This window comes from Melanerpes formicivorus, unplaced genomic scaffold (assembly GCF_026170545.1).
Source record: "Melanerpes formicivorus ecotype bairdi unplaced genomic scaffold, bMelFor1.0.p_v2 SCAF_21, whole genome shotgun sequence".
NCBI classification, from domain to species: domain Eukaryota; kingdom Metazoa; phylum Chordata; class Aves; order Piciformes; family Picidae; genus Melanerpes; species Melanerpes formicivorus.
The window spans coordinates 1,788,050-1,800,232 of NW_027142373.1; the positions used below are offsets into that span (position 1 = coordinate 1,788,050).

At 52.7% G+C, this 12,183-nt stretch overlaps 1 protein-coding gene across 1 annotated transcript; it reads left to right on the forward strand.

The window, feature by feature from the left end:
- The first annotated feature begins 123 nt into the window (after window positions 1-123).
- Window positions 124-8,244, forward strand: UTP18 (UTP18 small subunit processome component). The gene is made up of 14 exons (XM_068151003.1): window positions 124-485; window positions 696-820; window positions 926-1,021; window positions 1,490-1,569; window positions 1,668-1,753; window positions 2,343-2,468; window positions 3,402-3,576; window positions 3,891-3,991; window positions 4,737-4,827; window positions 5,117-5,240; window positions 5,832-6,006; window positions 6,603-6,745; window positions 7,491-7,550; window positions 8,109-8,244. The coding sequence occupies exons 1-13, from the start codon at window positions 183-185 to the stop codon at window positions 7,513-7,515; spliced, it is 1,650 nt and encodes a 549-aa protein (XP_068007104.1). The 5' UTR covers window positions 124-182; the 3' UTR covers window positions 7,516-7,550; window positions 8,109-8,244.
- Window positions 8,245-12,183: the final 3,939 nt, after the last annotated feature.

The window sequence follows — 12,183 nt, forward strand, 5'->3', positions numbered from 1 at the left end:
GGGAAAGGACAGCAAAGAAAGGAGTCACGTGACACTATCCGGAGGCCGGGGCAGTCGTCGGGTCACGTGAGCGGGGCGGGGCAGCGCTCGCAGCATATCACGGCGCGGGGCGGTCGCGTGGCCCGCGCGCACGTGCTCCTGCTTCATTTCCGCTTCCGGCGGGCGGGAGGCGGTGAGGAGCGATGCAGCCTGCGGCGGATGGCGCGCCGCGGAGGGAGAAGAAAATGAGGAAAACGAGGGATACCAAGAAAATGAAGAAAGCAGCGAAGCAGATGCAGCTGCGTGCGGAGGCAGCGGCCGCTGAGCGGGCGGCGGCTAAGCAGGCGGCGGAGGAGGCGGCTCGGGAGGCGGCTCGCCGCGCCAGGCACTTAAAGGTTCTCGGCCGCAAGTCGGGTGCCGAGAAGGAGCTGGAGGAACTGGTGTTCGGCGACAGCCTCAACGTGGAGGAGAACGAGCTGCTGCACCGCCTGACAGGCTCCACGCGGGTAGGCTTCGGGGCCCGGCGAGCAGCTGCCGCCTCAGTCTACGCTAAGGCCCGGCCCCGCCAGCGGGAGTGCGGGGAGGCGGCGATTTTTGCGGCCCTGGACAGAGGCTGGCTTCGGCTCTTTTCCCTAGCCTGCTCTACGCCACTGTGTCTGTTATCTTTCAGTACCGGACCGTGGCTGGGCTGAAATGGTCTGTCTGGTTGCTTTCAGCTTAATGCCACAGGGAGTAGTCTGCAGGAAGACTCCAGTGATTCAGAGGTAGAAAATGAAGCAAAAGGTAAAATTTCATCCAGAAAACCAGCCTGGGTGGATGAAGATGACGAGGCTGAGGAAAAGTAAGCTCGTGTTTGCAGGAAGGAGTTTGGTGTCACACTTGGGAGTGACTCTGAATGGGTTCAGTTGGAGTCATCTTCATGTTCTGTGTGCTTTTTTCCCTCTAGTGTTGATATGACCCATAAGTATAGGAAAGACTTAATGAAAAGTGATGCTGAGAAGATACTTACTAAGAAAAAACTGAAAAGAAGACTTGAAGAACAGTGAGTTTCATGGATGTTTTTGTGCCATTCAGTGTCACTTCCCCCTTTACCCAGTGCACTCAAGTGGGCTCTCTAGAGCTGGTGCTTCCTACAGTGTTTGTGGATTCAAAACAGTAAATTCCTTGCTGTGCAAGGAGGATGGTGCAGCCTGCTGACAGGGTGTGGCCTGTAGGAATGAGCTGGGGTGTGAGTGCAGCCAGACAGCTAAGCAGAGCCCCAGCTGGGTTTGGGTTGCCTTGGTGTCCTTCCAAAGAGCAGCCCTGGGGGGTCAGTTTTGCTGTAGTCAGTAAGTTAGCACAACACCGAAAGCATATGCTGAGAGTCAGGTGTAAGTGGGCTTGGGGAATGATGACTGTAGAGGGTCACAGAGGCATTGGGATGGAGAAGACCTGCAATGGGGAGAAGGAAATCAGTTTCTCTAAGGATCTGTTGTTTTTTCCTCTTTCCCCCCTTGCCCCTCTTTGCAAGGTTTCAACGAGCTATGGGAGGAGTTCCTGCCTGGGCTGATTTAGACAACAGGAAGAAATCCAAAAAGACTACAAGTGGTAGTAAGTAAATCCATGACTGTTCTGGGGGGTGCCTCTGTGGTTCTCTGTTCAGCTCCCTCCCTTCCTGCTCCTTTTTCAATGGGCTTTGTCTCAATTAGGTGACAGCGATGAAGATGATGATCTGCTCCGTAGGACTGGCAATTTCATAGCAAGCTCAGAGTCCCTGCCAAGAGGTATTCTGAAGGTAAAGGCAAGCCAGTGTCCAGCTCAGTTTGACCTGTGTCCATGCTTCTGTGTTGTTCTTGGGCTGTAAAATTAGTGAATGGATTAATTTCTTCTTTGTTTCTGTAACTGGAAACTCAGAGTCAACAGCTGGAGAGATGAGGTAGTTCACATCATGAAAGCATGAAACAAACTGAGAGGGATTGTTTGACATAAGAACCACTTTATGTACTCCAGAGTGGCACTTTGTGGTAGGATTGTAGTTCAGCAGGGGAAGGATGGAATTCTCCTAGAACTCTGAGGTTGCTGAAGTGGCTTCAGAAGCGACATCCTTAAATGAGTTTGTTGCACTGTCTGTTCTACAGCTGTCTCTGATGGGCCAGAATACAGCTGGTTGTACCTAAAGTGGTAACTCTGGAGCCACAGGGGGACTGGTTGGGGCTGCCTGGTTTCTCCTATCTTGCCACTGCTCTGGAAGAGCAACTCCCAGAGCCACCTGGGTGTACATCCTGCTTATGGCAGCATGGGCTTTGGGGTCCTGTAAAGAGCAATTAAACTGGCTGCTCATCCTCATGAGCAGGAGGATCCATGCTGCTGTGTGTCTGTTGCAGCTGAAGACCTGCCTGCCTGCCAACCAGGAGCGCTTCGCTAGCGGCAAGCTGGCCACGGTGCAGTTCCATCCCTCTGCCCAGGTGGTCATGACTGCTGGGCATGATCGCTCTGTGTCCCTCTTCCAGGTGAGCAGCCTCAGTCTCTGCTAAGTGTGTGATTTGTGAGCACACCTGAGAGCCTGCAGAGGCTTTCTTTGCTCTCTCCTTGCGGTGCTGGGGGTCATGCTGGGATTTCCTTGGCAGCTTGTTGGAAGACACTGCCGTCTGTGGCTCCCTGCCAGCCACCTGCAGAGTGCAGGCAAACTGAGCTGTGTCAGAAGGTTTTCTTGAAGATGTTCTAAATATTTGAGTTTCAGGTTGCATGGGGGAGGGACTAAGGAGATTTGACTGAAGTCAAAGCCTGTAGCACAGGGAGCAGTCCACCTGCATTCACAAGTAATATTGATGTGAAGTCAGCTTGGAGGTGGAGAGACTGCTGCAGCAGGAAGCTGCCCAGTTGGGGATGCTTCTGCCCTGCTCCTCTGAGGATAAAAGATCATCACTGCTCAGGAGCTACAGGAAAGAGCAGTGCACAGCAAATGTCTTTGGGGAAGGCACAACAGAAGTGGTTGCATGAAGCCTGGGAAAGGCAGGGAAGAGTAAGAGTTGTGGAGTATATCTGGGGGGCTGGGATGGAGGAGCCAGGAGCCAGAAGGGAACATTTCAGACTAGTGTGCCTCCTGCCATTTATGTCTCCAGAGCAAGGAGCAACAGATATGATCTTGAACCTAGAAAGTTGCATCTAAACATGAGGAGGAACTTCTTTACTTTGAAGGTGGTGGAGCACTGGAGCAGGCTGCTCAGACAGGTGGTGGAGTGTCTCTCTGGGGTCATTCAAAACCTGCCTGGATGCTGTCCTGTGCAGCCTGTTCTGGATGAACCTGCTCTGGCAGGGGGGTTGGGCTTGATCTGCAGAGGTCCCTTCCTACTCTTCAGTGGTTCTGGGTGCTGCTGTGTGCTGTGGATTTTCTGTGCCAGTCTGGTGTCTTCCTTGATGTGGTGATCTGTGGTTTTTTGAAGGTGGATGGTGTAAGGAATCCAAAAATCCAGAGCATCTATTTGGAGAGCTTCCCAATTTACAAGGCTTGCTTCAGTGTTGATGGAGAGCAAGTTATAGCCACTGGTACTCACCACAGGATGTTCTTCGTGTATGACATGATGAGTGGAAGCATCATTCCCATACAGAAAGTAAGAGGTAGGCTTTACAGTGCTGAGTGCCTGGCCAGGCTTGAGGCTGTCCCAGATGCAGATGGCAGCTGAATGTACTTTGAAAGGAGGTGCCCTGAGCTGTTGGAGTTTGCATTTTTAACTTGTCCTCAGGGATCTCTACTTGAGTAGCTCTGGTTTGGCTGGGATGTGAATGGCCACACCTAGACAAGGCTGGGTTGTAGCTTTGCTGTGAGAGGATGCTTCAGAAATGAGAAGCTGAGGTGGGGGTCAGGACATGCTCTGAATGTTGAGGGAAAAGGGCAAATGATGCCAGTGTGAAGCTCTGAATCTGCTTTCCAGGTGTGGATGAAAGGTTCCTCAGAAGCTTTGAGCTCTCTCCAGATGGATCATTCATGCTTGTAACAGGAACTTCAGGGTACCTTTACCTGCTGTCAATGAAGGTAGCTTCAGTTGCTTGGTGCCTTTCCCTTGGGTTCTGCTTGCCCTCTTTTCATCAGCAAAGCAAGTTGCCCCTCAGCTGAAGCAGGGCTGTGGTGCATGCTGTGACAGCCCTCACAGAGGAGCTGCTGAACTGGCTAAGTTGTTCTTTTGGGGGAGGCTGAGAACTATTTCTTGCCTGTGCAGTTCCCTCTGGGGCTGGGGGAGTTCACCCAGGGTCTGGTGAGGTCTTTGCAGCTGTCACTGCTGAGAGCCATAGGTCCTGGCTGTGTCTCAGCCTGTTGCATGAACACTGCTGGCAGCAGGAGAGGTCTCAGCATGGGAGCAGGCACCTGGGGGAGGGGGCACTGCAGGCCTGCTTTTTTGGGCATGGTGCTGGTGCACCCTGCTAGTGAATCATGCCATCCACTGAGTCATGCTGCAGGCAGAATTATTTCAGTTACCTTTGAAAATGCCATCTGCTGGCAGCTGGCCTTGGTTTAAACCTCTGCTTGGGAAAATGCCTCTTAAGAAAGTCCAGTTCCATTGCACCATGAAAACCCCTTAGGGAGGGAGCAAAGGAGCTGAAGTGGTGCAGTGACACAGTGCCCCTGCACTGCTGAGTGCTGCTCTGTGGGAACTGGAAATGCTAAGGCTGTTCTGTGAATGGCAGGGTGGCTAACTTGAGATTTCTGTGGGACAGGAGGATGGAAACAACTCTGCAGAGCTCTGGTAGAATCATTGTCACCATTGTTGTTCATCCTGTAGACAAAGGAGCTGGTCAGCACCATGAAGATCAATGGGAGGTGTGCTGCATCTGCTTTCACTCCAGACAGCAGGCAGGTCTACAGCTACTCAAGTAAGTGTTCTCTGGCAGCACTCAGCCCAAACCCAGTTACCTCATTTAAGCTTCTCTCAGTCACTTATTGTTTTACAGAGATAATTAAAAGACTTTATGCCCTAAAAATCCAGCTAAGTGATTGAGGAATGGAGTGAATGATTATAGTATGCCCTTAGCTGGTTGTGAAAGTGCCCTAGCCCTGACAGCTGTAAATCAGACAGCAGCTGTCATGATGAAAGCTAGCAGGACAGACAGTCCATGTGCTCTATGAATGTTGTTTCTATCATCCCCTTGATTCTGCAACCAGAGGAAGGTGAAGTTTTCATCTGGGATGTGAGAAGCAGGAAGTGTCTGCACAAGTTTGAAGATGAAGGGTCCTTGGAAGGAAAGTGCATTGCTGTTTCAAGAAATAACCAATATGTGGCCTGTGGGTGAGTGGCTGCTTCCCCTCTCTGGAGCTCCTTTTGGGGGCTGGTTAGGGGAAAGGGGTATGCAAGAGCTTGGTTTCAATGAGGTGAGGAGGTGAGTGTTGCCTGTTTCTGATGGTAGCTGAGTTTGTTCTGTGGGTGTCTTAAGGCACTGACACTGAGCACCAGCCTCATTCTTCCTGTGTTGCTGTTGGCCAGCCATGGAGTTTGCAGTTAATTCTGAGCTCATCCTGACTCAAACTGCTACTTCTGTGGCACAAACCCTGAATCAGGCTTGTGGCTCTTGTCTGGTCCTCATTTGTATGCTTGAATGTGGCTCCTGCAAGATGCCCTCTGAGCTGTGGCTCTGTTAGGTGTGAACTGTCTGTGTGTTACAAGAAGCCCTAGAACAGCTCTCTCCACTAAATGCTGTCACAAACACCAAAGCAAAATCAGGCCCCAAGCAGGATGTCATTATAAACCCTCATGATATATGAAGGCACCATTATAAAGCTCCAGAAATAATTGGCAATGACCTTTTTAGTTGTGTGGTGGCTGCAGATCAGTGCTGTCAGTTCCTGCATGGTGTCACCTCTGCTCATTTCTTTTTTTCAGCTCAGCTTCTGGAGTTGTAAATCTCTACACTACTGATGCCTGCCTCAAGGCAAGCCATCCTAAACCAGTGAAAGCCATCATGAACCTGGTGACCTCTGCCACCTGTGTGACCTTCAACCCCACCACAGAGATCCTGGCAGTGGCTTCCTGTGAAGCAGATGAGGCTGTCAAGTTGGTATGTCCTGAGTCTTCAGGGCCAGTGGCTTTGTGCCTTGGTCAGAAGTGTTTCTGGGGACATCCCAGAGCTGATCTTGAGCAGATCTGTGCTCTGCAAGCTTGGCTGGAGCAGGCAGCTCAGGAGGTGCCCAGGTGCTGTACAGCTCTAAGGAAACAGATTTATTTTCAGGGTGGTTGTGTGACATTAGCACCTGAGGGGCTGGGTCAGCTCTGTTTGCCCCTTTGGTAGTGCCCTGATTTCAGTGCTGTAGAGGTGACCTTCCAGCAGCTGGGAGCTGTAGCACTCTCGCTCAGTGGAGTTCTGCCTGGCTCCCTCACACTGTTGCCAGCTTTGGCAGAGCTGTGGCCAGCAGTGGAGCTGCTGAATGAACCTGGGGAGCTGCAAGCTGCTCTTACTGCTTAGGTGTAGCTGAAAAGAAATGAGTGGCAGTCACTGGCTTCTTGCAGTGCTCCCTGCCCCTTTTCTGCACTACAGCTCTCAAGTGCTGTGGGACAGGAATGAGCTGAACACTGAACTTGACACTGAGCTTCAGCTTCCCATTTGTGCTTCAGCTGGAATGTTGGTGCCAGCACTAATGAGCTGCTTCCCCACAGGTGCACATTCCTTCCTACACTGTGTTCTCCAACTTCCCTGTCTTCAGAAGAAAACAGATTTACCTTGCTCAGTCTATGGACTTCTCTCCCAGAAGTGGCTTTTTCTCTGTAGGAAACAACAAAGGCAAAGCTTTGCTCTTCAGGTAAGCACTGAGTCAGGTTCACTAAGCCCAGGGAGCATGTTTGGATGCTGTAGGAGGGGGCAGACAGCTGGCACACAGCTTGGCTTTGTGTTTGGGCGGTTGGACCTCCAGAAGAGGTCCCTTCCAGCCTCAGCCAGTCTGTGGTTAGTGCTGAGGTTTGGAGACTGCAGGTGCTGGATGGTGCTTGTGGTTTGTTGGAAGGACACGGGAAAGTGTTGGCTTAGCAGCTTCACAATTAGACTAAATCCTGATTTTTTTTTAATGTGGAATTTGGGCTCTGGGGGTGATGCCTGACCAGCATAAGCTCCACCTGAGCCTCCTGTGAGAAGGGAGGTGGTGTTTTTCTGCTGGTCTGGCCAGAGGTAAGGGCTGGTGACAGAGCAGGAGTCTCTGTGGTTTTTAATTAACTTTATGTGGTACTTGAAAAACTTTGTGCTTTTCATGTGAGGTTTTAGAGACTACAGAGTCTGGCAGAGAGAACTTAGGAGAAGCCTCCCAAGCAAGTCTGTTGCCATGGGCACAAATGTGGTTGATTTGTGCTTGGTTTGGGCTGGGTCTGCCTTTTGTGGTGGCACTCCAGGGCCACCAGCATGTGGTGCTCCCTCTCTGGGTTACCCCTTGCCTTCAGCTTAGGGAGAACAAAGTAACGCTGCAGAAAATTGTTGCAGCTTTGTGGTGGTCCCTCAACAGGCTCCTGAGGAGTTTTAAATGTTTCAACTGTTCTGTGGTGGCTTTTTTTTTTCAGGCTGAAACATTATGCAGATTTTTAAAAGAAGATACAGGAGGAGGTGGAGCAGGAACTGAGGTAAAAGTAGCACCACAACTCATGACAGTGTTGCCTTGAGCCTTGTTTTCATTTTCATTCAGAAATGGCAACAAGAAGCTCTTGATACTCTGATCTGAAACTCTCTGGGTCACTCATGTGGTAGGCTCCACAGTGGGCAAGAGTCAGGATTGGCCTTTCTAATTCTCTCACCTGCAGCGGGCAGTTAACTGACCCCTTGGTCCTGCTGGCTGTATCTGAGTCCAGCTCAGGCACTGTTGTTGATAAGAGCTGCAGGCTTGAGCCTGTTGTGAAGCCATGCAAGGGAGCCCACCCCAGCCTGCATGGCAGCACTTTTAGACTGGTCAAGGGCTGAAGTTTGAAGCGTGGCCTGTTCACAACTAAGGTTTTATTGTACCCTTCAACTTCTTCCTGGGAGACTGCAGAGACCCAGAGCCTTGGCAGTAATGCAGTGATTGTTTGACCCCAGAGGTGCTAATGGGTGGAAGCTGAACTTGTTCAGGCTGGCAGTGGGTCCAACCTGCATGAAACTCTGGTGGAGAGAACTGACAAAGATCCTGTGTGCTGCTCTTTCCCCAGGTGCTGTAACCTGCACATCCAGGGATGCTGACCAAACCCAACAAGCCTTTTATTTTATGTGGAAGTCCCCAAAAGACTCCTCCAGCATTGGTGGTTTATAATAAATATCCATGACAGGTTTTCTGTCAAGTTTTCAGCTGTTTGTGGTGGTTTGTAGAAGCAACTGGCTGGGGAGATCGTTGGTGTCTGCTGCTGTCTTCAAAACATGCTTAAATGCCTTCAGTTATTCCAAGCGTGCGAGGCACTGCAGTGCCCAAAGCCTGGGTTGGGGACGCGGGGCTGTGCTGCTGCTAGAGGGCAGCGTGGGGCCGGGTTGGGGACGCGGGGCGGTGCTGCTGCTAGAGGGCGGCCCGGGGCCGGGTTGGGGACGCGGGGCGATGCTGCCGCTAGAGGGCGGCCCGGGGCCGCGTTGGGGACGCGGGGCGATGCTGCTGCTAGAGGGCAGCCCGGGGCCGCGTTGGGGACGCGGGGCGATGCTGCTGCTAGAGGGCAGCCCGGGGCCGGGTTGGGGACGCGGGGCGATGCTGCCGCTAGAGGGCAGCCCAGGGCCGGGTTGGGGACGCGGGGCTGTGCTGCTGCTAGAGGGCAGCCCGGGGCCGGGTTGGGGACGCGGGGCGGTGCTGCCGCTAGAGGGCAGCCCAGGGCCGGGTTGGGGACGCGGGGCGATGCTGCTGCTAGAGGGCAGCCCAGGGCCGGGTTGGGGACGCGGGGCGATGCTGCCGCTAGAGGGCAGCCCAGGGCCGGGTTGGGGACGCGGGGCTGTGCTGCTGCTAGAGGGCAGCCCGGGGCCGGGTTGGGGACGCGGGGCGGTGCTGCCGCTAGAGGGCAGCCCAGGGCCGGGTTGGGGACGCGGGGCGGTGCTGCCGCCAGAGGGCAGCCCGGGGCCGCTGCTGGGTGCTGGCTCGCAGTGCTTCGTGCTGTCGGGCTGCGGCTTTACCTTCTTTGACCATCTGTGTTTGGTGACGTCACCACTAAGCTATTGCATCATTTTAACCCAAAGGCTTCTAAAAAGAGTAGTTTCAATGTGCTCCTTTTACTGAAGCTCCCCGAGGCAGCTGGGAAGTGTTTTAGCAGCCCTGGGGCTGTGTGGTTGAGGCTGTGCCCCCTGCTCAGGGTGTGCACATCACCCCAAACCCAGCCCTGGAGCAGGGCAGGGGCAGATCCAGGAGCAGGACTGGAGAATTAAGGGATGAGTTGGCATAAGCACAGTGGGGTTGGTGCTCAGCCTTACCCATCCTGCTGGCTTGTGGTTGTGAGAGGGGTGGTTTGGATGGGGCATGGAAATGTCAGGACCTGCAGAGCAGCTGGAGACTCACTGCAAGCGATCTGGGAGTGATGAAACCATTCTTTTTGTGCATTCCATGGTGCATGTGGCACATGTTGAGCTCTGCTCTGGGTTCTGGGGAGCACAGCAGGGCAAGAAGTTTTGTATTCAATACCTTCATTGTTGGCTCTAGAAAACGTCCTGCCCCATCCAGTATCAAGTGGGGAAGCCTTTTGCCTTGAGAAACAGAGCTGGAGGTGCTTGTTGCATTTCTTGGTGTGACACTTGGTGTGCTGAACGGGTCCTAGAGGGTGGATGATGGGAAGCACTGCTCCCAGGGTGTCCAGGGATGTGTCTGTGCAGTGGGATGAGTCAGGAGCACATAGCTGTATACTCTTGCTCTGAGAACTCAGCCCTGTCAGCCTGCCACGTGCTAAGAGCACAGAAGTTAAGAGCTCCTGACCTATTTTAAACCTCTTTGTGCTTAATTCCTTTTTTTTCCCCTAGCATTGCTTATTTTCTGGCATTGCCAAGCTGATGTTCTTTTAATGAATTATTTCTCTGCCTGCCTTCTCCTTCCATTCTCCTTGGCAAAATAAATTTTATTGATGTAGTCCATTAAATATTTATCATGGCAGCCTTTCCCCTCCAGGCTGTGATCTTGTCTGGTTTTGCAAGCTGAAGAGAATTAGTCTGGTTAGTGCTTAGAAAGGGAAGCTCCAAGGGGAGGAAGCCCTGGCTGGCTGTTAGAGGAACATTGGTTATTTAGGAGATTATTGGCTCTGCTGCCAGCCCTGCCTTGGATCTGCTGCTGCTGGAGAGCTCCTTGTGTTGCAGGTGGTTGAGCAAACTCCTGAAGGGAAGGAAGGGTTTTTTCCCTCCTCCTGTGTCTTGCTCAACATCCAGGATTGCTGCTCTCAGAATTGCTTGGAAAGCTATGGTTCTGGAGGTCCCTGCCATGTGGAACTGTTTCAACTGCTACCTGAATTTCCCAGATGATCAGACAAGAAATTGGATCCTCCTCTCTGGCTGGAGTGCTGAACCCAGCCCCTGGATGAAGCAGTCACAGCACACCTTGACAAGAGGCTGGGTTCTCACCCAAAGATGTTTCTTCAAGTGTCTGAAGGCCTCTGGTGATCCTCTAAAGCCCTTTTCGGGCTATAGTTTGTAGGATCTAGGGGAGGATACAGAGCTCTTCTGGAGGGTACCTGAAATAGGTCTGTAGAGGATAAACTCAAGTCAATGCTGTCCAGTTCCTGTAGCAGCCTGGCAACCACCAGTTCCTCCTGCTCTGGCTGCTGCTGCATTTGTGCTGTACTTCCTTTCACATGGCATGGCAAGCAGCCTCTTTTCACCTCAGGGCAGTTAAAGCACTGGAACCCAGCTTCACTCGAGTGCCTTTAATGCTTTTGTCATGTGCTGATTACTCCCAGAGGGAGAAAATCTGAGTGCCCTGGAAGAGTTTCCACACAGAATAACAAACAGGTGGGTGTCAGAGCTCTGGAGAGGAGCTGAATCTCTGAAGCTGACTCTGCTGCTTTAGCTGCACAGAACAAACACAAACCCAACATTTCCAGGAGTCTGCACCTCAGCAACCTGTCTGTGCTTGTGCAAAACATCACCAAGAACAGCTGAAAGTGAGGCTCAGGATCAATTAATGAACAGATTCAGGCTCTAGTGCCCTGCTTCCCAGTTCTGGAACATCTGACTCACTTCATGCTCTAGGACAGGTTGGTGCTGAAAGGGCTCTGAGATGAGCCAGCCCTGCCTCAGCCTGAGGCTTCAGCCAGGCAGGTACCAGCTGGCTCTCAGGAGCTCCTGGATGGGTCTTTGTGGGTCAGACTGCAGACTCATCTGATTTGAGATGCTGAACACCTGAGCTCTGGCTGGAGCCCTCAGCACAAATGAGGCTCACCTGTGCTTCTAGAAGCCTGGGGCTCAGCCCTCCAGTCCTGAGCTCCCCCAGGGGAGCTGAAGATTCCAGAGCTGCTCCCTTCAGTCAGTGCCCTGCAGACCTTGCCAGCCCACCAGGGATTCAGCCAGGCCTGGCAGAGTGGAACAAACCTTGGGAGGGCCCAGGCTGGGTCCTGTTCCCACGCACAGGAAGAGCAGATACCCCTTTCTGCAGTTCAGTTTTGTCCTTACAGCTCTGTCACCTCACTGCAGCTGCTGGCCCCTGAGGCCTCCTAGGAGCCAGAGAGCTTCAGAAATGGGCCTGGAGCTGGGGCTGTGCCAGGCTGCCAGGGTGTGTGGTGCCTGGGCTGTGCTGGTGCCACTGCCCAGGGCAGGGAAACTGCCTCAGCCCAGGTTGGTGCTGGGCAGCAGTATCTCTTCATGTCAGTGCTGGCCACATAGGGCTGCTCCCCAAAGATGCCCAAGTCAGTGAAGCTCAGAGTGTGTCTGCTTACACCTTGGCCATCCCCAGCAGGGCTCAGCATTTCATAGCAGTCCAGGCAATTCCTTAGTTTGTAAATCTCTCCTAGGCTCATTGTGTACTATGGGGGTACTGTGGGGCTGGTTTGGGGTCTCCATGGTCTTTATCCTTAGGGCCTTCAGCTGCACTTCTTTGCTCATGCTCTCCAGGCTCTCTGGCATGGCTGATGGGAGGCTGATTCCAGAGCTGGTCTAAAGCAGTTTGCTCTTCTTCAGGACTTCTTTCCCAAGCCCCCAGTTTATTGCTCATGCAGTTGGTGATTCTCAGTTACACAGCAGCTACTTTCTGTGAGGATTGCAGTGTCAGTTTAGTGCCCAAGGTGGTAGGTCAATGGTTGGATTCAACCTTCCCCAGCCCAAACAGTTGTGTGGTTCTGT

What these genes read in the sequence shown, in the direction of transcription:
- UTP18 (XM_068151003.1), top strand. Translation starts at nt 183, where the DNA reads ATGCAGCCTGCGGCGGATGGCGCGCCGCGGAGGGAGAAGAAAATGAGG. An exon ending in TGCCAAGAGGTATTCTGAAG is followed by an intron (nt 1,754 to 2,342) that starts GTAAAGGCAAGC and finishes TGTCTGTTGCAG; the next exon opens with CTGAAGACCTGCCTGCCTGC. An exon ending in GCTCTGTGTCCCTCTTCCAG is followed by an intron (nt 2,469 to 3,401) that starts GTGAGCAGCCTC and finishes GGTTTTTTGAAG; the next exon opens with GTGGATGGTGTAAGGAATCC.